The sequence below is a fragment of the Syngnathus acus genome, chromosome 11 (assembly GCF_901709675.1).
Source record: "Syngnathus acus chromosome 11, fSynAcu1.2, whole genome shotgun sequence".
Classification (NCBI taxonomy): Eukaryota; Metazoa; Chordata; class Actinopteri; order Syngnathiformes; family Syngnathidae; genus Syngnathus; species Syngnathus acus.
Window position 1 is genome coordinate 3,634,010 of NC_051096.1, and position 22,892 is coordinate 3,656,901.

Sequence of the window (22,892 nt, forward strand, 5' to 3'; positions counted from 1 at the left end):
TCACGTCATCAATAATGCAAACCTAAGGAAAAAAGACTCATGTTGCGCATGCTGTCGGCTTTAACACCACGACCACTAACACAACCACTACGGCCTGTGCGCAACGCCCGCCGAGCGCTTGGCAAATAAAAGTCATGTGCTCCTGGCACTCCCACTGTAAATATTGCACACTCTGCTCAGCCTTTATAATCCTTTTTTTTTTTTTTTATCATCACAATGGTGATTAACATATTGGGCATTTAGGGCTTCAGTTTTTTATATAACGCTGCCACAAAAATCTGCGATCTAGTCGAGGCTTCACCGCACTTCTCTTTTCAAGGTACTTCCGAAAACTAAAAGCAACATATCAGTCCAACTTCCTGTCATTATAATGAATGCGATCGCTGCAAGCTTTAAACGTGACCTTCGGAAAACAAAAGGGAAAACTGGATCGATGTATCGACGGTGACTCTGATACCTCAACCTGGAAACATCTCATTTGGTCTTTTATCGATTGCTTTTTTTTTTTTTGTTTCGTTAGCCGCGCCTACCAACGCTAACTTTCATGCAAATGCTGAAAAGCACGCCGCAGGGGTAAAAAGTAGAAGGGAGTGTTTGCAAATATGTCCCCACTCAAGATGGAAATGAAGATAAGCGTCCCAGAGAGAGACACTGTGCAGTCCTCAGTTTGTGTCAGTCCACTGTCTTGTTGCGCCACTCCATATATTATGTTCCATTCTTTCTTACTCCACGTAAACGCTGTATCATTTTAACGCTGCATAAATGTGTTACCGCTGATCATGAATAATAAAACTGTGACAACCTAGCCCAACTACTTTGCTGCCATGTGTCTCCTTGGTTCTGATGTGTCCCATACATCCAAAAAAGGACACCCAAGATACATACTGTACGTTAATGTACACCTAAATCTCGATTTTACACGGATGTTGGGGTACAGAATTTGGGAATTGGGTTAACCCCAAAAGCGTACTTGTATAGAAAGTTCTGTTTTTGTTTTAGAAAGGCAAGTTTTTTTGGCAGTTGAAGGGGTCCTTTGTTAATTTAATTTAATTTAGTTCAGGCAAGTTGTTGGGCAGTTGAAGGGGTCCTTTGTTAATTTAATTTAGTTCAAGCAAGTTGTTGGGCAGCCGAAGGGGTCTGTTTTTGTTTTTTTGATTTAGAAAGGCACGTTTTTAGGCAGTCGACGGGGTCCTTTGTTAATTTAATTTAGGTCAGGCATGTTGTTGGGCAGCCGAAGGGGTCTTTTGCCATTCGTCAACATGAATTTTCACACGCACGCAAGTTTTTATTTTTATTAAAAGAGAAACAATACGCAGATGACATCAGGCGAATTGAGTAAGTCGTTTTGATGCTATCCTTCTATCGTCCTTTTAAAATACTACTTTAAAATGTATTTATGACGAAAAAAATGGGGTCCAATATGTAGTTTATTCATGAAGCGGAAAAATTGTGTGTTTTTCTATCCTCGACGTCAACGAACAGAAGAAGAGGAAGGCCGAGATGGGACAGGTCGGGTGAAGGACGTTTGGGGGTGAGGAGGAGGAGCGGTGGGGGGTGATGGGGTGATATTTAAGCCACTGTCCCTCTCTGTCCTCATCGTCTCCGCCTTGGCTCCCTCTGCACCTCGTCAAGAAACTCTGAGGTCCTCCGCCAGGTAAGACTCTCATTTGATTCGATACAGATTTACAGGCAATTGATGTTTCTGAAAAGCTTCTACATTCACAAAATGGGGTTTTTACCTGATTTGTAGTCCTCATGACTCTTTCTTGATTTATTTTTTTTAACACTTTGTGTTGTTTTTACTTCTAATATCGTTTCCACTCATTTCGCTCGACTCTTTCCTGGCGTCATTTCATCGTACGCGCCGATATTGATATTAGGCTCTAAAAATAGCTTTGGAGTTTCGGGATGTTGGCTGACTAAGCAAGTGTGGAGGCCTTGTCTCATCGAGCACCTCAGGTTACTCGGCCTCTTAGCGTCACCCAGGTGAGCTTTGTGTTTCACTCCTGGTGTCCATTTTGGATAATGACACACGCAGTAGGGCCAGCAACTCGATCCTTGAACGTAACTTATTTTTACGAGCTCCCTGTGTCTCTTTCCGAGGTCTGTGTGTCGTTTTTTCCTTTTTTTTATGATTGACAGCGAGTTGTTTGTATCTGTGCACAGTCTCCACAGCGCCGCGGTCGCAGCAGAAGCGCCAAGATGCCTGACACAATGTGTGTAAGATCGTTTGAATGCTCCCCCCCTAAAAAAAAAAAGCTGACCTCATGCATCTTTACACAACCACACACACAATAAAAAAAAAACACACACGCACAAATCCTCAACATGATCTTTCTTCTTCATTTCCCATGCATGAATTTTCTTGTTGGTGGCTCCGGAACTCGGGCCCTGGCTTGCCCATGTGAGCGCACATGCTAGCCAGTTGCACGGGGGAGGTCCGGAGCGGGCGTTTGGTGGCCGAGCCTAACCTTTTGACCTTTTTTACCGCCCTCAGCATGTCCAAGGAGCCCTCTTCCAACCTGGAAAGCGCCATGCAGATGCTTATCAAAACCTTCCACAAGTACTCGGGCAAGGAGGGCGACAAGTACACACTGAGCCGGGGTGAACTCAAGGAGCTTTTGCTGGAAGAGCTGGGAAGCTACTTAGGGGTAAGCGTCACTGTGCGTGAGGTATGCGCCCACATGTACGAACAGGCCCGTATTCTCAATGTCGCTCCGCCAGAACTCCAAAGACAACGAGGCAGTGGAGAAAGTCATGAACGACCTGGACGCCAACAACGACGGCGAGGTGGACTTCACCGAGTTCATCATCCTGATGGGCGCCCTCACCGTGGCCTGCAACGACTTCTTCTTGGAGTTCAAGTCGGACGACAAGCCTAAAGGCTGCGAGTCGGCCGAGTAGGAGGAAAGAGGAGGGGGAGGGGGAGCAGTGGGTGGAATAGGTTGTAAATCACAGATGAGGAACATTTTCTGGGGCCTTACGCAATCTTTAACCAACACCGTGCATTTCTTCATAAAACAGCACGTAGCATCAGACATACGTCACTGTATGTACAATTTGCCCAGAGTCTTTACTTGGCTGCACTTTGCCCTCAGTCTTCCCCCATCAGCTTTTATAAAATCTTTCTTGTGCTGTAAAGACAAGAAACTTTTTGCACGGGACTAGAATGTCAACCTAAGATTGAATCGTGGCAGATTATATTATTGTGTTGAGCACTGGAATCTTCCCCACCCCCTTCTTGTGTCTTTTTTGTAATCTTTTTTTTTTTTTTTGGTAATGACTCATGCATTCTTTCCAATTATTAAATGTGATATTTAACCCAATGCTCGTCCTCGTCTCACTTCAAGGATAAAATTAGGTTTCATTCATAGTGTGTGGAGATAGGTAGGTAAGTGTGTGTGCATGCCAATGTGAATGTGTGTGTATTGGGGATTCCCATCGAGCATTCCCACATCCTGCCAACAATATCCTGCAAGTCTTGTTGAGCCTAAGCTGACCCAGATGTCGGACTCTGAGCCACGTGGAAAACTTTCGACAAAGCGAGGGGATGCGGGGGAACGGAAAAGAAGAAGAGACAGGGTGGGGGTAGCGCGTGTGTGTGTGTGTGTGTGTGTGTGTGTGTGTGTGTGTGTGTGTGTGTGAGAGACAGAATTCAATTTATGGCGTACAGCAGACAAGAATGCAACTTGGAAGGCAGAACTATAATCACACAGGAATGTCTAAGTTGTGACTATGTACAAAAGGACTGTCCTTCACGGGGGCCTGTGTGGGCGCACACACACAACACACACACACACACACACACACACGAGGAGTCAACATTTCCGCACAAAGCAATAAACTAAAAAAGACAAGAAGGCACACAAAAGCAATTGCAGAGAAATGCTGCAACTCCTTGCGATCATCAAGTGGGCGGAGTCAACTGCTTTTACGCCTGCTACGATTGGCCGATTTGAATGTGTGACATTTGACACAGTTGGACTGCAAAGTGCTCTGTTAAGTCTGTTATAGCCTAGAGGGGAATAATTTTACTTGCCGCTGTATGTCATTTACCGGTTTGTCACTTTGAAGGGGTGCAAATAATCGCTTGTGGTCGGGGAGCTGTCACATTTGATTTATTAGCAATTAGCATAATAGCGCTGGTTGTACACAAACAATATGGATCTCCACCCTGTGGTCTCTTCTTACATCAACAAATGTCGTTTAAATTAAATTTAAGTAATAAAGTGCAATACCGCACATAAATTTGAAATCTTTAATACACCGGACACGCATATACAAGTTTAGTAGAAAATAATCTAAGGCACCTTTCATAAATTGTAATTTAAACCTTGTTGGCCCTCAGGTGACTCTGTATTCAATTTGCGGTGTGGCTTTCGCATTAGCCATGACCTATCCGGGCCACCGTAGCGCCTTCAGGTAACTTATGCGTCACGCTCTACGGAAGAGGGATGAGGCGCACTTATTAAATGACGCATCTGGGTGTAGAGTGGAGCTCGTGGCTCTATTAACATATATGAAATAAAAAAAAGAGATATATCGGATAACGACTTGTGATTGACTCCTGCTCTCCAGGATGGAATCGGAGCTTTCCTCGGGCTCATGAAATGCATCTCTGCGGAATGAAAAGGAGACCTCCCAGGAGTATTATTCATTACGAGGCCAACAAATCATAATTACTCGGGGCGAAAGGAAGGAATGGATATTAATTATAATGCTTGCTTTCGCTTAGGGCAAACGTATCAGGATGCCTGGCCCGTTTCCACCTGAACAGGAACAGGAAGTCGACAATTTTGGTTTCAAGTGGCCATTTTAGTACGAATTGTGTAGCCTCATTCAGTCAGTCGGGCATCTTTTATAAGGAGGCCGTTTCTTCTGGGGGAGGGTGACATGTTTTCATGCTTTGATCGTCTCCTCTGAGAGCAGACGTCAACAACGCCCACTGCCTGTGTTTTGCTCTTCCCATTATTGATGCATTTGGGAGCGGCATTGAGAGATTAAGGAGCTTTTCAAACGCCTTTCACGTCATTTCCACAAATCACGCAAAATGCATACAAGCCGGGGTGTGTCTGACTCCGGCAACATCTGCGATCCATCCGACAGGGTTTGGCCAAAAACGACAATCCTGCTTCCTTTCGAGGATGGCGGGCCGCCAACGTGATGCAACTTGATTTACATGCTTTTTTTTGTGTGTGTGTGTCCGCCTTATGTTAAAGTTTGCTTGGGTTCATTTGAAGTTCAACAATTGCATTCTTCCTTATAGCAAATTCCAAAACAATTGCATGATTACAAATCAAGTCATAACATCACAAATTTAATAGCATAGTTTAATTCATTTTGGACATCTCTTGTTGATTTACCAGAAATCATAATGATCAGGAAAAGCTTACTTAAAACAGCTGCAATTTATTGGGGGACTGGGCACTTAATTTGGTGGCAAATGTGTACTGAGTTAGTTCAGCGTGTTTAAAAGATGACATACTTCCGTCGCCTGCCTGCATCTTCTGTTTCTTGGTGCTTGGAGGCATCGTTAAATACCTGTCCTGTGTTAAATTATCTGACAAGCGTTTTATTTGAGGCTTTTTTTCTGCAGAAACAACACAAACTGTTCTTTGTTGGCATGAAAGGTGGTGCAGTAATAAAGCATGTCCACTGGAGGGAAGCAGAGAGTGAGTTTGTGTGTTTTCGCCTTCTATTCTTCCCTCAAGTTGACCACCTTCCATTAGGATCTGACCTCCTTCCATTTGCACTCACAGGAGGTCTTTGGAGCCCCGACGTCTGATTTCTACAAGAGACTGAATGCAATGAGGAAGATTAAAGTCATGTCTGCATCAAAGCTGGCCTGAAAGGTCCACACGGCACTTATCCATCACAGGAAGATTTAGATCAAGGGTTTTCAACTGGTTTTGTCCAAGGTACCTCCATTATAACCAAGAAGCAATTCGGCGGCCACTGCTTTGTCGGAATATTTTATTTTGCACCGAAGGATAGACCGACACAGGCCATCTGCATGTCTATTTTGAGAATCTCAGCTACATTTGACATAATTTGGATCGGCAAAATATTCACAAAGTTAGCTGGTAAATAAATCAAGTTTGAATAATAAATACATTTTATTAAAAAAAACCTTTCTATTTCCAATTTCGCGGACCACCTGCAATACCGCCACGGACCACTAGAGGGCCGCGGACCGCCAGTTGACAATACCTGACGTACGGTGTTGGGATGGTATTTACTCTTGCCCACACTCCTACACAGTAGGTGGCGGTAATGCACCTTTAAGCTAGAAACACCCCTATTGTAGGCCGACTTGGAACATTCCACGGGCTACTCCTGTTCGTCCCTCTTTGTCCGGTAGAGAGAGAGAAGGCCACGATAAATTATGGCACAATTCGCGTTTTTCCTCATCAATTTCAGTTAAATGCTGGACCAGCAAACGTACGTCGTGCCAGCGAGGACCGGGTTGCTGGCCGTAACCCACCGTGGAGTCTGAATTGTAAACGGGGACGAGCGGCCTGAGCAACGGAGAAAGGGTACAGGTTTTCTTTTTTTTTGCTTCCCCTAGATGGCTAGCTGCTAGCTCGCGAGCTAACGCTAGCACAGCTTTCACCCAAACAGCACGAAACGGTTGCTTGTTTTCGATTTTTTTTTATTTTTGGTGATGTGATAAGAGGCTACCTGTCATGAATCACAATTGCGGGTGTCTAATGTCCAATTTGCGACACAGAACTGCGGCTACGAACGAGACACTTTGGGGTAACGTGGCTAGCTAGCCACCTAGCACATCTGCAAATGATCATTTGTAGACAGGAGACGGTGGGACTCTTTAATTGAGTTTAAACTGGAAACTAAAGCACAAAAGGGTCTAGAAGAGCAACTAGCTCACTTTCGCTTTTTTATTTCTGGTTTTAAATAATTGTTGGCGTTGATTTGGAGACCAAATCCCGGCGTGACAGACCTGGGCCAGTCACCCAACTAGAAGCCGTGTGTGCTTGTGACATGTCCCCGACGTAGTAGACGTCGTTCTCGCTGTCACCGTGGTCATTTTAACCCCTTTTTCTCTTGCATATGAACGGTGACACGCCACTTCACCGGCAGTAGTGTTAGCTAAATGGCTGCCGAATCGGGGAGACTACTGGCGGGACAAGGAAAACGAGGCAAAGGTAGGAAATTGACTTTCACCCCCCCATCACCCCTTTCCCCTACAACAGAACAAAATCCGACTGGATTCATCCATTAGGCTGCACTGGGTCTGTGTTAGCCCCCTTCCCTATATGTCCTGATTGTCCCTGGTGGTGGCTCTTTCTTGAAGAGGTTTCAAGACTTCTTGCTATGAATGGACAGTGAACCCCCACCTATTTATAGTACACAAACTCGTTTTTTTGCTGTGTGGAAACTAACAAGTTGACATCCTTCCATCAACCATGAACAGTGAGTTTTTTAGGGATTACTTGTTGGTTAGTTTCCACAGAAAACAAAATTATGTGAGTTTGCAAATAGGCTGGAGTTCACTGTATCCTCATGTTTTTTCCTGTCCCCCTCCCGTCATCTTCTGCCTTGTTTGCGGCCTTTCTCTTCCCCCCCCACATGCTCTTTTCCCTCACGATTCTGATAGTAACAACCTGGATGTACGGCATCTTGTCCATGTCGCTTCATTGACTTCATCTTGTCTGTCAAACGTGGGACAGGCAAAACAATAAAGGCCCTAGGTCGAGGGAAAAAAAATAAAGCTGATCCACTCTGTCACTAAGGGGTATTGGCCAATCCAAATGTGGCGCTCCTCTCCATTGGTGGTCCACCAAGCTCATAATAACATTCTCCCTTTTTCTACCCCTCTTCTGCTTATTTTCCCCCCCCCTTCCCTCGCAGCCTCACAAATGAAGAGCCCAGAGAAGAAGAAAGCGAGGAAGTCCACGTCACAGGTCAGCGCCATTTGTTAACCATGCTTAAAGGAGAACATAAAAAAATATTGACATTTGATATTTTTTTTGTGTGACATGCAAGGGGGCAAACATTAATGGGTTATGTATGCTATGTGCTAATCCTTCATTTCTCTCTCTTTAAATGTAGGCGGCGGGGTTCTCGCACCTCACAGAGTTTGCGCCCCCTCCCACGCCTATGGTCGACCACCTGGTGGCCTCCAACCCATTTGACGATGACTTTGGACCGCCATCGCGGCCCGGCGGAGGGGGCGGGCCTGGCGGTGCCCCGTTCCTACCCAGTCCAGGTGCAGGCGGAGGAAGCGGCTATGGCGGTGCAGGCCGGATGGGCGGCGGAGCCATGGGTTTCATGGGGGGACCAGGCGGTGGGCAGCCTGGACCTGGGCGCAGGCCGCCGTTTGGACCGCCATCAGGTGCTGGGCCACCTCACCACCAGCTGGGCTTTGGGGGGATGCCTGGTTACGGGGGAGGGGGCGGGAGCGGCGGCGGTGGGGGAGCAGGTGGGGGTGGTGGGTTCCCTCCCGGGGGTCCGTCCCAGTTCAATATACCACCAAACTTTAGTCCCCCAATGCACCCCGGGTCAGGCTTTAACCCCATGTTGTCTCCAGGCGCTATGGGAGGTCCTGGAGGAGGGGGTCCACCCCACCCTCGATTTAGCATGCCGCCACAACAGCAACATGGACAGGGCGGGCACCCTTTCAACAGCCCACCGTTACCTGGTGGAGGAGGCCCTAGAGGGCCCCCGCATGGGCCCATGCCTCCCATGGGTGGCATGGGGCCCGGTCAGGGGATGAACATGATGAGTGCGATGGGTGGTGGTCCTGGAGGTAACATGTTGGGGGGTTTACCGGGCATGCCCCCTCAAGGACAATTCCCCCCTTCGCAGGATGGCCCGTATCCTGGTCCCAGCCCACCAGGACCTGGCAATGAGGATGGAAAGAATTTTGGCGGAGGAGGACCTCAGCCTGGTCCTCAGCAACAGCAGATCAACTTAAACCCAAATGGGCCCCCTCAGCCTAATAACGCCACGCCTGGCCCCCCTCCTAACTCTGGTCCACAACAGCCTGGAGGAGACTTCCCGGGCCACCCTGATATCCAGCAGCCAAATGCCGGCACTCCCGGCCAGCCGTCCTCGGCGCAGCCCCAACCCAACCCCAACTCCTCGCCTGGCGGCCCCCTGAATGGTTCGGGCCAGGCCCAGCACCCGCCCCCCAACAATGCCAACACCCCCAACTCGAACAACTCCGCCCAGCAACAGTCCACTCCACCTAACTCTGCCCAGGGCTCTGTCTCCCACAACCAGCAGAACAATAACCTCGGTAGCGGCGGTCCCATGCCCAACACGGGCCCCAATTCGGGTCAGAACAACTTGTCCAACAACAATGGAGGCAACACCCCTGGCAGCAACCCCAACCCGCCCTCCAACTCCACCTCTACCCCCAACACGCAGTCCCCCTTGCCCCCCGGCCCGTCCGCCCCCTCGGCAGGTCCCGGCTCAGGTCCGGGGAAGCTCGGCGGCCCCGGCATGGTGTTCCCCTGCGGCCTGTGCGTGTCGGAGGTACACGACGACCAGGACGCCATCCTGTGCGAGGCTTCGTGCCAACGCTGGTTCCACCGCGACTGCACGGGCCTGACGGAGCCCGCCTACGGGCTGTTGACCAGGGAGAGCGCCGCCGTGTGGGCCTGTGACTTCTGCATCAAGACCAAGGACATCCAGGCCGTGTTTGTACGCCAGGGACTGGGCCAGCTGGTGGCCGCCAATGAGAGCTGAGGGAAAAGAAAAACAAACAAACATTTAATCAGCCCTTTACGCCTTCACCCCATAACCATCTCTTGACATCCATGCTTGTATCCAAACATAGCACTTTGAGTGAAAAAAAAAAAAAAGCCCCCCGATGACCTTCACAGGAAAAAAAAAAAAAAAAAAGCTGAATGTTATCTGACACACTCTTTCGGACAACCAGCACTGACACCAACACACTACCTCACACACACTGACTGGCACACGAGCTCCTGCGCTGATTCAAAGCCACCACACAGTAAAAATTGATGCAAAGTTCAGTTTGAGTCGCCCCTGTATCGCCCCTCCCCTCACCCAATGTATTTATTAACGTCACACAAACAGTGCCTGAACTTTTCATAAGTATTTTTAATCGTCAGGACATGAAACAATCGCTGTAACATAATCATGTTGAATCCAAAGCAGAAGCAAGCGGGGCTTACATGTTGTTTTCCTCCATACCTCACCGAGCAGAAATCATTGTAAATATCAGCATTTTAAAAATAAAAAAAAAAACAGCCAACTGATGAACAAAAAAAAACAAGTTAAAAAAATATATATATAATTAAGTCAGCCATTTTGTCTTTATAAAATGTGAACTCAGTGCTTTTCGGACATCCTTGTTCTTTGAAAACGTGTCGCATCAAACAATGCAGTAAAAAGTCCCGTGTTGATTATTTCGGCCTTCCCGGGGGACACCAAATGATGAGAGAAAATTGTCTTTATTGATATTGTCCCTTCACGATATAATGTCCAAGTTGCCTTTATTTTGTTGTCTGTGTACTGAAATTTTGAGCTTTTTGTACCGGCTGATATTTGTGCTGTGCTCTGGCGCCCTCTAGTGTAAGCTGGAAGAAAAAAAAAAAAAACACCCGGCGGGAGGAAAAAGGAGTGTGTGAGGGAAGATACTGAAAATTGAAGTAAAGACAAGATTCTTTTTTTTGTACATTTGTCTGATTCTTTCCTGTTGACTTAAACTGTCTTTCTGAAAACTTGCAGGTGAGTAAGAACAATTTCAAATGTTTTTTCATCACCTGTCTGGATGTTTGCTGAATGAAGAGCGCTCTTGTCCCCGCCTTCTTCTGCAGCTTCCGACCAATAGCGTGTCTCCGGAGGCGTGGCCACGGCGGGCAGGCGTGTTTGGCAACAGGTTGCTCTGGCAGCGAGGTGCAGCGATAGTCCCCTTCGTCTCATCCCACCAGGACGCTTCGGGATATTTCCGTACAGGTAAGTTTCCTCCTAATTACATGTTTATTTAAACATAAACGTTTCAAATGTGTAAATGATTTCACCATGTGGCCGCGTAGTAAACAGGCGCACAAACTAAAAAGCACCGCGCGCTAATTGGATCACAGCGCGTTGCATAAACTCGAATAAGACGTCGTAATTATAGCAACCCTAAGCTTTAAATTGGATACGACGGCGATTAATGACTGTTTACTTCTCTCCGCTCGTGGTTTCGACGCACACCGATACCGACTGACTGGACAGGTGGGTGTGACGCAACCGCCCCGCAGCAGATAGACAAACAGAAGTGAAGTGTTCTAAAATCCTCGTGTGCTTTATTATCGTTATGTTTAATGTTTTTTGATCTGTGCTTGCAGCCAGAAATAATCCTGACCCTGAAGAAAAAAAAATAAAAAAATCAAGGGGACACTTTGAGGTGATTTTAATGAAGCCTAATTAGCATATTGTTGCTGTTTTTGCACAAGGTGAGAGGCCGCCCTCCTTTAGATAAACACCAAAGGAATACTACAAGCAAGGCAATTTTGCCTTTAATTAGACAACCCACAACACGAAAAACCAGACTTCTTTGTTTCTAGGTCTTCATTAATGCGCTTCGAAAAAGATGCATCCAGTTTGTAATGTTTATCTGCGGTCATCCTTAATTATTGATGCACAAGTCCCAAGTGCCAGTCACTCAAACATTGAAACTGATAACACCCCCTGTTGATGGCAACAACAGCGTCGCTCATTATCAGTCAAGTCTGTGCTTCTTGTTTTTCTTTTCTACCCCCTGGAGGGTGTATTGAAATTGAGGAGAGCGAAAGTAGAAGGAAACGAGGGGGCAGCTTGGCCTGTTCGTCGACATTCCCGCTTTGGTTCACAGTTGTCGCGGCGCTCCTGCGAGTTCATCGACAAACTGAAGCAGCCTCTCTCTTTCTGCATTAATCCACCCATCCTTCCCACTTGTGGGGGTGCTGTCCCCCCCTCAGTGGCTGTCGTGTCCTCTTAATCACTGTATTCTATCCAAAGGCAAAGCACGCGCCACGCAGTGTGTATAGGGACCGTCTGGAATCCGAGGAATGTTTTTTTTTTTTTTTGGGGAACACAGTGAAACAAAGACCTACTTTGATTCCCAAGGTAACATGTGTTATACTATAACAGGTCAGTTAGAGCAGGTTAGACTTTAATTCCCCGCCGAGGGTCGCAACGTAAGTCTGGGAATGGGAAATTGAGAGCATTCTGATGTTATTGCTAGGCAGGAATGAGAATATTTGTGCTGTGTCTGGCTGCCGCCGCTCAACATCAACACGCTCCGCCTGAGTGACTCCTTGGCAAAGAGTAAGAGGAGGCCCACGGCGGACATAGACCCCCTTTTTGTTTTACGCTCCGCAAAGCCAGAACAATCAGGATGCGTTTTGCCCCATCCTGGGTGTACTCTTCTTTCACTCTCGTTGTTCTGAGACATGGCAAAAAAGTAGTGCCACCTGCTTTCCAGTCATGCCAGAAAACATACGTACACAAGAGTCATTGGCAGGAGTAAAGCATTTTTTATTTAACGCTGGCATGACACAATGGAAAAAAACACAAGAGGAGTTAATTGTTTTTGTTAAAACTCCTGCGGTGCAAAAGCCTCATTAATGTCCTTAGTGATGTGAAGCGAGTTTTAAAAAGCTCCTCGAAACAAGGCAGAATTCGCACTGCACGCCACTGTTTTGAATCTCACACAATGTTCTCAGTCTTTATGAATCATAACCTTTATTCACCTCATTTGCATGTCCTCTTCCTGTCAGGCTACCCTGCGCACCAGCCAAGAAGTGGACATGAGCTCCCTCTCCGCCGACAGGAAGCCCCCGGTGGACTATGGCGTTCAAATCCGCTTCATCAAGGACCTCCACGACACGGGCGGCGCAACGCCGGAGAAATCCAGAGCGAGCAACTCCGCCTCGCCCCATCCCGCCAGCAAATACGGCGTGGCCGTGCGCGTTCAGGGGATCTCCGGGCAGCCGTACGTGGTGCTGAACGACGGCGCCAAGGGCGACTCGTACGGCGTTCAGCTTAACACGCCGGGCGCCGGCCCCGTGGCACCCTCGTCGCCTTACAAGAACGGTCCCAAAAGCAACGGCGTGGCCGAATTCGCAGCGCCTCACAGCGCCAGTGTGAGTCAGTCTCCCGAGGATGAGGATGGGGAAATCTATCGGAGCCCCTTAAGAAGACCTCCTGGGGACGGTCAGGCGGGGAGCCACGGGGAGGAGGAAGCCAGAACCGCAGAACCTCAAGTCAAAGCGGCCGCGAGTGAAGCGCAGAAAGACCACAATGGGACCAGTCAGGAAGAGTACAACGAAGCAGGTTTGAAACCAGTCAAGGGTGCCGGACCCAGGGGGTTCAAACAAAACGGATTCGCAGGCTCCCCTTCGAAATACACCAACAAGCAGGTTTCGGAACCGCTTACGGAGCCCCCGTTGACCGACGAGAAGCCCATCGACACAAACTCCCTCGCTCCGATCAATAAGCTCATCAGTAAATTCAACAATCGGACGCCGGGTGGATCCTCCCAAACCAGGGGCCGGAGCGGCGCCCGGCAGCAGCTCAAGTTTGAAGAACGCAAGCGCTCCAAAAGCCTGGACGCCCGAAAGGAAACCTCCCGGCCCTCGCCGCCCTCCCCGACCTTCAATCCCTACGCTCTATCTTCCAGCGCGTCCAGTCGTGCGAGCTTCACGTCACACTCAAAATATCCTCCCAAGGAGACATCTCCGGTCACGACCCAAAAACCTGTAAGGACCACTAAGATGGTAATGGTTTCACTTATCAGCGGATTTTCTCATACTTGTCGCTTCCGTCCTTTAGGAGATCCCACCGAGGACTCAAAAAGTCGCCGGCGGTGGGGTGAAGACTCCCACCAAGCAAGCTATTTACAACGGTCCCAAAGAAGGGTAACTACGGCACCAGGATCCAACTCATGTAATCCACTCAAGAGTAATCCCCCCCCCTCCCCCATCTGTTTATCTCCCATCAGCACCAATGAGACCGAAGCATCCCTCGGAAGTAAGACCAACTTTATCTACGAGACTCCCGGGGCTTTCAAGGTATGGTCAATTTGTCGTTTTTATGGATTGAAATATTAACGCGAATCAACGGATCATAATTAGCAAACAGCATACCGGGGGGGGGGGGGGCGGGGGGGCTTTGCATGTGGGTCAAAGTGTGTCTGGTGTAATGTTCTGCTAATGAAGCAAACAGATGGCTGCCAGCGTGTCCTCCTTTGTGACAAAATCAAGCAAGGCACTCCGATTCCCGCCGTTAGCTATTGTCGTCTTCAGAACGTGCCGGCTCTCCTGCATAAATCTCCATCCAAACGCACCTCATGATTGTGTGCGTTATGGCCTCGTTGTGTTGTCGCCTGGTCGCTACGCAACCGTGCGCATGCCCGGTCATCGAGAGGCATTAATATTTCAACAGGATTGGAACCCGGCACTTGCCTGGGGGGGGCTTTTCTATACCACAAGGGAGTCCTAAAGTAGCCCAATGTGGTCAGCCCCCACATTGTTTTTGCATTTTTAATGTACTAATTACTAAAATGATGAAGTAGGCATTCGTGTTGCGTAAAGGTCCGATTATTAAAATGCATCTGAATTTTAATTGGCAATGATGAAAATGCTGTATGTGGTTTTTTTTTTTTTTTTTTGTTTTTTACTGCAGTGTTATGTTCGCCACAGTGGTTTGCAGTGTTGGGTTACACAACTTGTTTGCTTTTGTCTCCATTGTGTGACATCATACTTCCTTCTAACTGTAGGGCAATAGTATTATCTAGTCTGGACTTTTGCCATTTGACTTTTTTCATCGCTTTGACTCCGCCCCCGGGATCGTTACGGTAACAAGATCCATATCCTCCATTTTAATGAGACTGAACCGCCCCCGCGCAAAAAAACTTACCCATTTGAACCCGAGTGAGACGAGTGTGCTTTTGTTCTTTATCCTATTACGTCAATTGCAATTAAAAATGCATGTCTCGTAAAAAAAAAAAAGGGGGGGGGGCAGAATGAGGGGGGGCTGCCTGAGGAACCAGATACTTTTTGTTCTAATGTATCTGTGTGTTGTAAGGAGTGTGTGGGAGGATAAGCGCTCGTATAGATCTCTTTCTTCAGTCATGACAAACGGGGGGTCGGCTGTGGGCGAGCGACACTAACACTCGGCAACCGTGCGCGAGCGCGTGTGTGTGTGTGTGTGTGTGTTTTTGTCTTAACAAATTCTCAGCACGTCGCCGGTCCGACCGGTTCTCCGCAAGACGCTCAAAGAAACTAGGCCACAGAAGAGTAGCGAGGCAGATGATACAGAGCGAATAATATTAATGCAAGGTTTGACTCCAGACTTTCAACTTTTGTGTGTTTGTGCAGAAGGATGGAATCCAGAAGAAATTCAACATGGTGGAGCTGGAGGAGCAACTGGCTCACTGCAAGAAGCAACTGCAGCGAGCCCAAGAAGAGTAAGGATGGTTCTTGTCGAGAACATAAAAAGACCCCAACAAGCATTCAACTAAAATGGCCGCCGGTAGGTTGGCCGAGGAGCGCATCGGTCGAGAGATGGCCGAGTCTCGCCTACGTCTACAAGAAGATCAGCTGGCCGAGCTTCAGGACGCGCTCAGGAGGGAAACGGCGACCCATCCCGACTCGCTTAGAACGGTACGAACGCAACCCTCTTACGCAATTCGGAATAAAAAATACCATGGAAATGTTTTTGGCATCAGGACGTGGCGGGCCTGCAAGCGGAGCTGGCTGAGGCGTCGGCGCGGCGCCGCCATCAGGACGAGACGCTGCGGCAGCGTGAGCGCGAGCTGACGGCCCTGAAGGGGGCGCTCAAGGAGGAGGTGGAGTGTCACGACCGCGAGATGGAGATGCTCCGGGAGCAGTACGGACGAGACATGGACAACCTCCGTAAGACCATGGAACAGCTCACGCAGGTGCGCCGGCGTCATTTCGCTACTTTTGAGTCGGACCTTAAAGTCAGTCGAGCTCAGCTTGACGCGAGTTAAAAGAGAATACAGCCAGTTGTGATCGCCGCAAAAAAACATTTCAAAATTCTCCTGACAGCAGATTTTGGGGTTCGCCTTACGTGCGCTATTTCGAGAATATTTGAGGCCGAGTTTGAAGGCTTCATCGGAGGAGACGCGTTGCGCGGGGAGGGAAAAAAGCAGCAGGAAGACTTTGAGAGCAGACACTTTTGACAGTGGTGCGTCTCGTTCTTATCATGGAGCGTTGTTGCGTGCAGTGGAGGAAGCTGACGACTGCCTGTGGAAGAAACATCAAACTTGGGCTGTGATTTGAAATCCAAACTATTGATAGGTGATGAAGCAGCGCGTGGCTCATTAGCCAAGGTGATGAGTCTAACTCAACTAGGGAAACTTAGTTTTGGTCTGTTTATTTCACCCCATTATATTTTTTTGTACTATTTCTATTTTATTTATTCTTTTTTTTTCATTTTTATATTATTTATAAGGTTTTATCTTTTTCATTTTTATATTATTTATAAGATTTTTTTATTCTAGTGTTTTTATATTTTGTCAACAGATTTTTATGAAATTTATTTTTGTTACCAAATGTTTATTTTTTTTTTTATACTGTACAATTTTTTTATTTTAATTCTATTTTTTCTTATTTTTTTGTGTTTCCCCCTTTCAATTTACATTGCATTCTATTTGGTCCATTTCTTTTTTAACCTTCACTATTTTAGTGGATACTTTGAAAGTTGTTTTTGCAGCAAGCTACTTATTCCCAATGGCTATTTAATGTCTTTTGTCAGTCGCAAGAGCAGATCGAGGAGGAGCGCGAGCGCGTCAACTCAACCCTGGTGAGCCTGGAGGAGGAACTGGACAGCTGCAGGGATCGAGGAGAGGACTGGAAGTCGCAACTGGACGCCACCTCGCAGGAGCTGCAACAAACGCAACAAAAGTGCGAATTTTTCTCTGTAGTCAGTATTTTAACAGCCGTAAACAAATTTTCATCCAATAAACTGTACTTTACCATCATATATTCCATTCCAAATTCCGTGTTATCTTTTGCAGCGGGCCTTTTTGTACATTTTGCTGTTTACTTCTTTTGCACTCGGTTGTCATAACACATTCCAGCCTTGGCCCCGCATCAAGCAACTTCTCTGTTTGATGTTTTCTTTTTTTTTTTTTTTTGTCCATTTTTCATATCCCACAGTTCAAAGCAGCAGCAGTCGAGATGTTCTATCTTTTTTTCTTTTTATTATTTTTTTTCTTTAGCTCTCTTCTATTTTTAACACCTGCGTTTTTCATCCGACAGGACGGGGATGCACTCCGGCAGTCACATGTGAGCAGAGAGCGTTTGGCTTTTGCGTAGACGTAGTTTCGAATCAAGATTTAGACATTTTTGTTTTTGGGTGATGTGTGTTGAGCCCTCCCTTGAGTTACTAACTGCAATCACAAATTTTTCTATAAAATCAATTTTAAGCAACTTCACCCAGTTTGCAACCTTAATCTCCCCTTTAAATGTGTTTTTCTTTTGGCTTTGCAGTGTGAGTGTTGCGTTTGGTTCTTTTAACCGTGAGCATCCTCTCCAACCATCTTGTTGGTTCTCCCGCAGGCTTCTGAAGTGTCAATTGGAGAAGGAACATTTTGAGAGCGAGCTGAAGGACGTTCAAGACTCGCTACCCGCCGTGCAAAAGCAGCATTCGCCCTCGTCAGCTGAGGTAACACAATCCATTTGTTCCGATATCTTGTAATAAACTCTCAAGGAAATTCACAGCCAATTATTCAAGCCAGTCTTGTTCGCCCGCCCATTAATCCTCAAGGAGCTTGAGCGTTGCCATGACGACCTGCGCCAAGCTCGCCTGGCGGCCGACGAGCAGCGGGACGCCCTCCGCGACAAGAGCGACACTCTGGAAGCCCTCAAGAGAGAGAGCAGCCAGCGCGAGGCCCAGCTCCTGGAGCAGATCGCCGACATCAAGGCGCAGAATGCCGAGCTGGAGAAGAGCCTCCAAAAAGCCAAACAGGTAAATGCAGACGGGAGGGTCATTCTATAAATTCTTATTATTAGTGTCTCTGGGTGGTAACGAATTATTTAAAATCATCACTAGGCCTATTTTACTCATTTGCTAACCAAAACAGCAGCACTTGTTGACATCTATATTATTTTCCCTCATATTATTGAACTTACCCAAGACACGGTTTATTGACCAAGACGCTCGTTTGTGTTTTGTCCGCAGGCCTCTTCGTCTTCTTCATCGGTGGATGACAGCACCAATGCGGAGCTCCAGGAAGCAAACACTCGCCTACGAGAGAGGATCGCCCGCATGGTACTCGCTGCAGCACTGCGATCACAACAGCAGCAACTCAAACACTGCAGCGCTGCGCCCACAACACACACACTACGTTATGTAAATAGCCATACTGTACGATATCAAAACAAAACAGCCACCCACACTATTTACAATCCTGACTGAAGCATGGGAAAATAATCCCCCTCTTGGATGCAAAATAATCTTATGAAAATGATAGGTAGCATAAACAGATTAAGGAGACAGAAAGCTAATAACAATTTAGTTTGATTTTTGATTCGGGGCAAAAACAGTAGAATCAACGCTCCTCTCCGCAGAGGCTGCAGTCCAGCACGGCCCGCAACCCCGAGGCTGAGGAGGACCAGAACCGCTCCCTCAAGACCCAGCTGGAGGAAGCTAAGCGAGGGACGTCGCGGCTAGCTAAGGAGAAGGACGAGCTGAGCCGCCGCTTGGAGGAGAGGGACTTGGAGCGTGAGGCCCTACGGCGGAGCAAGGGCGACCTGGAGGAGCAGAAGAGGCTCCTGGACCGAGCGCTGGAGAAGATGAACAAAGAGGTTTGGTGTTAATCTCGTTTCCTTCCGGTTCGCCTCAGAGTTGACGCAAACTTCCCGCCGTACAGATGGAGGTGATGATGGGCGACTCGCGGCAATCGGTGGCTGCTTTGCAGACTCAGCTGGACGAGCACCGGGAGCGCTCCCGGAAGGACTTGCTGGAGGCCCAACGCAGCAACAAGGACAGGATGGCCGAGCTGCAGAGGGCGCAGAGCAACCTCAAGACTCAGCAGGAGGAGGTCAGGACTTCATATTACTTCATCTATACATACTAACAAAATCTGCTTCTTCAGGTGTCCCGGTTGAAGAAGGAGCTCCTGGGCTGCAGCGAGGAACGAGACAGCGCTCAGCTGGAGCGAGACCTCCTCAGCAACCGCCTCAAGCACTTGGAGAGCGAGCTGGAGTCACAGAAGGGAACTCAGACGGACCGCAACCGCGAGATCAGGGGGCTGGAGGTGAGCCGCTCGCCACTAATCTCAGAAAATCAACGCCTCAGGCCGCTAATGTGACCACCGACGTGGATCATGTTGCCAGGATAAGATCAAGACCCTGGAGATCGAGTTGGACGAGGAGCGCAGCAGCGTGGAGCTGTTGAACGATCGCATCACACGCAGTCGAGACCAGGTCGAATAAAACCCCGTTACTCGGCGGCATTATTTGCAAAGTTCCGTTTTTGACTTGGTCGGACTCCTCAGGTGGACCAGCTCCGCTCCGAGCTGATGCAGGAGCGCTCGGCCCGACACGACCTGGAGATGGACAAGAGTGCCATCGAGAGGCAGGTGTGTGAGGAAATTGTAAATGACGCCAGATTCGAGATGCTTTCTTAACGTCGTCCGTGTGTCTGGTCGGGTGCAGGTGAAGGAGCTCAAGTCCCGCGTGGCCGACATGGAGGGACAAACTCGACCCTCGGCCGGCATCGCCGTGCTGGAAAGCAAAATTCAGGAGCTGGAGGAGAGGTTGCGCAGTGAAGAACGGTAAAAAAAATAATAATATGCACAGTTTTGAGCTCCCTTAATATATATTTTTTTGCATTCAGCGAGAAGAGCAGCATTCAGGGTTCTCAGAGACGAACGGAGAGGAAACTGAAGGAGGTCAACGCTACGCTGGACCAGGAGAGGATCCAGCACGTAGAACAAAAAGATCAGGTGAACACATTCACAGACAAATACTCAGACTTGGCAAAAAAAAAAAGATTGATGTTCCTGCATCAGAGTCTTCTGTGTTTTATGCATCTATTAATCTGTTATACTGCCCTCTGGTGGCCAATGCGCATACTGGGTGTTGGCATTCCCCTGAGAACCCTTTTTGCCCTCTGACCTTTTGGTTTGCCCGCAGCTGACCCTGCGCGTGAAAGCTCTCAAGCGGCAGGTAGACGAGAGCGAAGGAGAGGTGGAGCGTCTGGAGGGAGTACGCAGGAAGGTCCTGAGGGATCTGGAGGAGCAGCAGGAGCTCCAGGAGGCGCTGCAGGCCAAAGTCACAGCCCTGGAATCGGAATTAAAGTAAATACAAGCATGACAATCATTTTCTCTGCGATTGATGTTTTTTTTAAAAATATTTTCCCCCCCCCCCAAACAATTAGACGGAAAGTACAGAGCTCCCACCGCAGCGCTTTGACTACACTGAGCTCAGAGGACGACGACACTTTCTTCGACGTGAACGTCGCCGCCATCTTGAACGAAAGCCACCACCAAGGCTCCAACTGTTAAAAGAAAAAGTCTCAGCCTCAGTGCTTTATTTTACAACTTTTTCTTGTAAAATCCTCTTAATTTATTGAATATTTCCTCTTGAAAAAAATTCCATTTTTGTTTTCCCCAAATTTATGTTTTCCTGGAAAAAAAAATGGCTGCAGTTTGAATGTGACTTTTAAATCATCTGAGCCTACATTGGACACCGACTGTATTTGCTGTGTATATTCTTCAAGACAATCACACACATCGACACTGTGACTCTAATTTCATTTTTATAACCCAAATACGAAATGTAACTTTTCACTGGAAGGCCCTCAAAGTAGTTGTTGTTGTTTGTATCCTTGTATTGCACTTGCTTGAACCGTGTGGAAAATTTGCTGTAATTTTAGCAGATCGTTAAAGTAGATTTTGACTAATAAAACGAGTGTCATCACATTTTCTGATTTGTTTGTTTGGGTGTTCTACTCGCAGCTATCTAATCCTTAATTTGCATTGCGGTAATTACTCTAGACATCAAGCTGATCCAGCTCCACACTGATCTTGACTTCAAACTCTCTCCTGGACTAAGAAAAATGCATTTTTGAGGCAGTGGAAATGTATTTCACCAACATTTCATCATCTGACTGGAGTCATGTGAACTTGAATATCCGACAGCGCCTTTATCTTTTTCTGGAGTGGCCACACTTGCAAACATGAGCGCTTCCTGTCTACGTCAAGGTAAGCGAGTTCGGCACTTGTGAGGTAAATAAAGCAGGAGGTAGTCTTATCCTATTTGCAGGTCGTGATACAGAATTAAGTCGGCTAGCTATGCTGCAGGTGGCCGGCGTTTTGTACTACGGCGAAATGTCATGAATAGTTTGGGAGGGGGGGAAAGGAAAACGCTTTAAGAGGTTGCATGGCATCGTTTTGGAAGAAGTTGAGGCAGGCATCTGAGGCCCGGATGCTGTGTTGGACGAAAAGGCAAGGAAAATCTTTGACGAGTGGATCCGACGTCAGCCCCTCTCAGGTCAGAAAACTACTTTGAACGATTTGATTTGTTTTGAAAGTTGTATCAAAAATTGCCAGTCAGCATGATACATGATAATAGTGCGTAATACATGACTTTTGCAGCTCAAGGCTGATTTTTTAAAAATTTTGTGGGATTTATTAAACTTTTTTTTTAGTTTTAGTTAGTTATAGTTGTTTTAATTTAGTTTTATACTTTTTCAATTTAGTTCAGTGTGGATTATACACCGTGTAAAAATGTGACATGCACGTAACAGCGACTTTGTGCTCTCTATGTTACAATAGCGCCCTCCTGTGGTTTGCCTGAAGAATTGCTGAATTTCATGTTCACGATTGTTCTATTTTTGTAGTATTTTTATTTAGCTCAAGTATGTGTCAGTACCTCACAATAAGGTATTGATACTTTTTAGGAATAGTTTCTGTTTTAATTGAATCTTTTAGTTAGTTTTTTAAATTTAGTTAATCTAAAAATGTGACATGCACTTAACAGCGATTTTGCGCTATACGTGTAGCAATAGCGCCCTCCTGTGGTTTTCGTGAAAAATCACCGAATTAAATGTTCACTGTGCATGTTACTGTTGCTCTATTTTTGTATTTTATTTAAATCTAGTACAGTATTTTTCCAAGTACAGTTCATATGTGTACTTTTGAATTCAATATTTAAAAAAATATTTAGATCCAATTTTCAATTTTTAAAACTATTCCTAAAATGTAACAGCGTTATTTCGAGTCACTGTCACATCATATTAACTGTGCTTACATATAGAGAAATGGTCAAAATGTTTTTCCACATAAAAGTAGAGTAACAAAATGTAAAAATCTGATCTAAAATGCAAAACACACCTGAACTGTACTTTATTAATATAAATATAAATACTAATATAAATTACTGTATTTTATTTAAATAAAAATACTACAAAAATAGAGCAAATACTAGAAAAATAGAGCAACAGCAACATTATGCACAGTGAACATTTAATTCACGCAATATTCATGCAAACCACAGGAGGGCGCTCTTGTTACACATATAGCACAAAATCGCTGTTAAGTGCATGTCACATTTTTAGATTAACTAGATTTAAAAAACTAACCAACATAGTACACGTATGAACTCTACTTAGCAAAGTTAAAGTACACACATGAATTGTACTTGGAAATAATACTGTTCTAGATTTAAATAAAAATAAAAAATACAACAACCGTAACTTTAAACGCAGGGAATATTTAATTCTGATTTTTTTTTACTCAAACCACAGGAGGGCGCTATTGCTACACGTATAGCCAAAATCCCTCTTACGGGCATGTGACATTTTTGGATCCTGTAGCCAAACATGTCACATATACGTTACAGTAAATTTACGTTCTATTGTGTACCACTGATACTTTTTAGGACTACGCCACGACC

At 46.7% G+C, this 22,892-nt stretch overlaps 3 protein-coding genes across 11 annotated transcripts; all 3 read left to right on the forward strand.

Moving 5' to 3' along the window:
• The first annotated feature begins 1,099 nt into the window (after nucleotides 1–1,099).
• On the forward strand, nucleotides 1,100–3,326 carry s100s (S100 calcium binding protein S). Of its 5 annotated transcripts, XM_037264538.1 has the most exons (5): nucleotides 1,489–1,654; nucleotides 1,881–1,986; nucleotides 2,167–2,216; nucleotides 2,498–2,651; nucleotides 2,725–3,326. In XM_037264538.1, exons 3-5 carry the CDS (start codon nucleotides 2,203–2,205, stop codon nucleotides 2,902–2,904), a joined length of 348 nt encoding a protein of 115 aa, XP_037120433.1. In that variant the 5' UTR covers nucleotides 1,489–1,654; nucleotides 1,881–1,986; nucleotides 2,167–2,202; the 3' UTR covers nucleotides 2,905–3,326. The 5 variants fall into 5 exon arrangements, with proteins under 5 accessions (XP_037120434.1, XP_037120433.1, XP_037120432.1 ...); XM_037264539.1 differs by lacking the exons at nucleotides 1,881–1,986; nucleotides 2,167–2,216 and adding an exon at nucleotides 1,100–1,335 and having other exon boundaries at nucleotides 1,483–1,654; XM_037264537.1 differs by lacking the exon at nucleotides 1,881–1,986 and having other exon boundaries at nucleotides 1,493–1,654.
• A 2,963-nt stretch (nucleotides 3,327–6,289) lies between these two features.
• Nucleotides 6,290–10,605, forward strand: pygo2 (pygopus homolog 2 (Drosophila)). Of its 3 annotated transcripts, none has more exons than XM_037263417.1 (4): nucleotides 6,291–6,536; nucleotides 7,102–7,166; nucleotides 7,873–7,925; nucleotides 8,074–10,605. In XM_037263417.1, exons 2-4 carry the CDS (start codon nucleotides 7,115–7,117, stop codon nucleotides 9,712–9,714), a joined length of 1,746 nt encoding a protein of 581 aa, XP_037119312.1. In that variant the 5' UTR covers nucleotides 6,291–6,536; nucleotides 7,102–7,114; the 3' UTR covers nucleotides 9,715–10,605. The 3 variants fall into 3 exon arrangements, with proteins under 3 accessions (XP_037119314.1, XP_037119312.1, XP_037119313.1); XM_037263418.1 differs by having other exon boundaries at nucleotides 7,105–7,166; XM_037263419.1 differs by lacking the exon at nucleotides 7,102–7,166 and having other exon boundaries at nucleotides 6,290–6,536.
• A 206-nt stretch (nucleotides 10,606–10,811) lies between these two features.
• On the forward strand, nucleotides 10,812–20,917 carry cgnb (cingulin b). 3 transcript variants are annotated; one of them, XM_037263414.1, is made up of 21 exons: nucleotides 10,812–10,950; nucleotides 12,741–13,721; nucleotides 13,795–13,880; nucleotides 13,964–14,033; nucleotides 15,342–15,430; nucleotides 15,500–15,626; nucleotides 15,692–15,904; nucleotides 16,744–16,892; nucleotides 17,250–17,276; nucleotides 17,550–17,655; nucleotides 17,758–17,958; nucleotides 18,172–18,261; nucleotides 18,561–18,797; nucleotides 18,863–19,033; nucleotides 19,088–19,249; nucleotides 19,329–19,418; nucleotides 19,490–19,573; nucleotides 19,650–19,768; nucleotides 19,831–19,939; nucleotides 20,130–20,293; nucleotides 20,374–20,917. In XM_037263414.1, exons 2-21 carry the CDS (start codon nucleotides 12,771–12,773, stop codon nucleotides 20,498–20,500), a joined length of 3,372 nt encoding a protein of 1,123 aa, XP_037119309.1. In that variant the 5' UTR covers nucleotides 10,812–10,950; nucleotides 12,741–12,770; the 3' UTR covers nucleotides 20,501–20,917. The 3 variants fall into 3 exon arrangements, with proteins under 3 accessions (XP_037119309.1, XP_037119310.1, XP_037119311.1); XM_037263415.1 differs by having other exon boundaries at nucleotides 15,345–15,430; XM_037263416.1 differs by lacking the exon at nucleotides 17,250–17,276.
• Nucleotides 20,918–22,892: the final 1,975 nt, after the last annotated feature.

Bases quoted from the DNA above. Each gene is read 5' to 3' on its own strand.
- s100s (XM_037264536.1), top strand. From the start codon at position 2,415: ATGCTAGCCAGTTGCACGGGGGAGGTCCGGAGCGGGCGTTTGGTGGCC. The intron at 2,652-2,724 runs GTAAGCGTCACT...TCGCTCCGCCAG, and splicing joins AGCTGGGAAGCTACTTAGGG to AACTCCAAAGACAACGAGGC.
- pygo2 (XM_037263417.1), top strand. From the start codon at position 7,115: ATGGCTGCCGAATCGGGGAGACTACTGGCGGGACAAGGAAAACGAGGC. The intron at 7,167-7,872 runs GTAGGAAATTGA...CTTCCCTCGCAG, and splicing joins ACAAGGAAAACGAGGCAAAG to CCTCACAAATGAAGAGCCCA. The intron at 7,926-8,073 runs GTCAGCGCCATT...CTTTAAATGTAG, and splicing joins CGAGGAAGTCCACGTCACAG to GCGGCGGGGTTCTCGCACCT.
- cgnb (XM_037263414.1), top strand. From the start codon at position 12,771: ATGAGCTCCCTCTCCGCCGACAGGAAGCCCCCGGTGGACTATGGCGTT. The intron at 13,722-13,794 runs GTAAGGACCACT...TCCGTCCTTTAG, and splicing joins CGGTCACGACCCAAAAACCT to GAGATCCCACCGAGGACTCA. The intron at 13,881-13,963 runs GTAACTACGGCA...ATCTCCCATCAG, and splicing joins TACAACGGTCCCAAAGAAGG to CACCAATGAGACCGAAGCAT.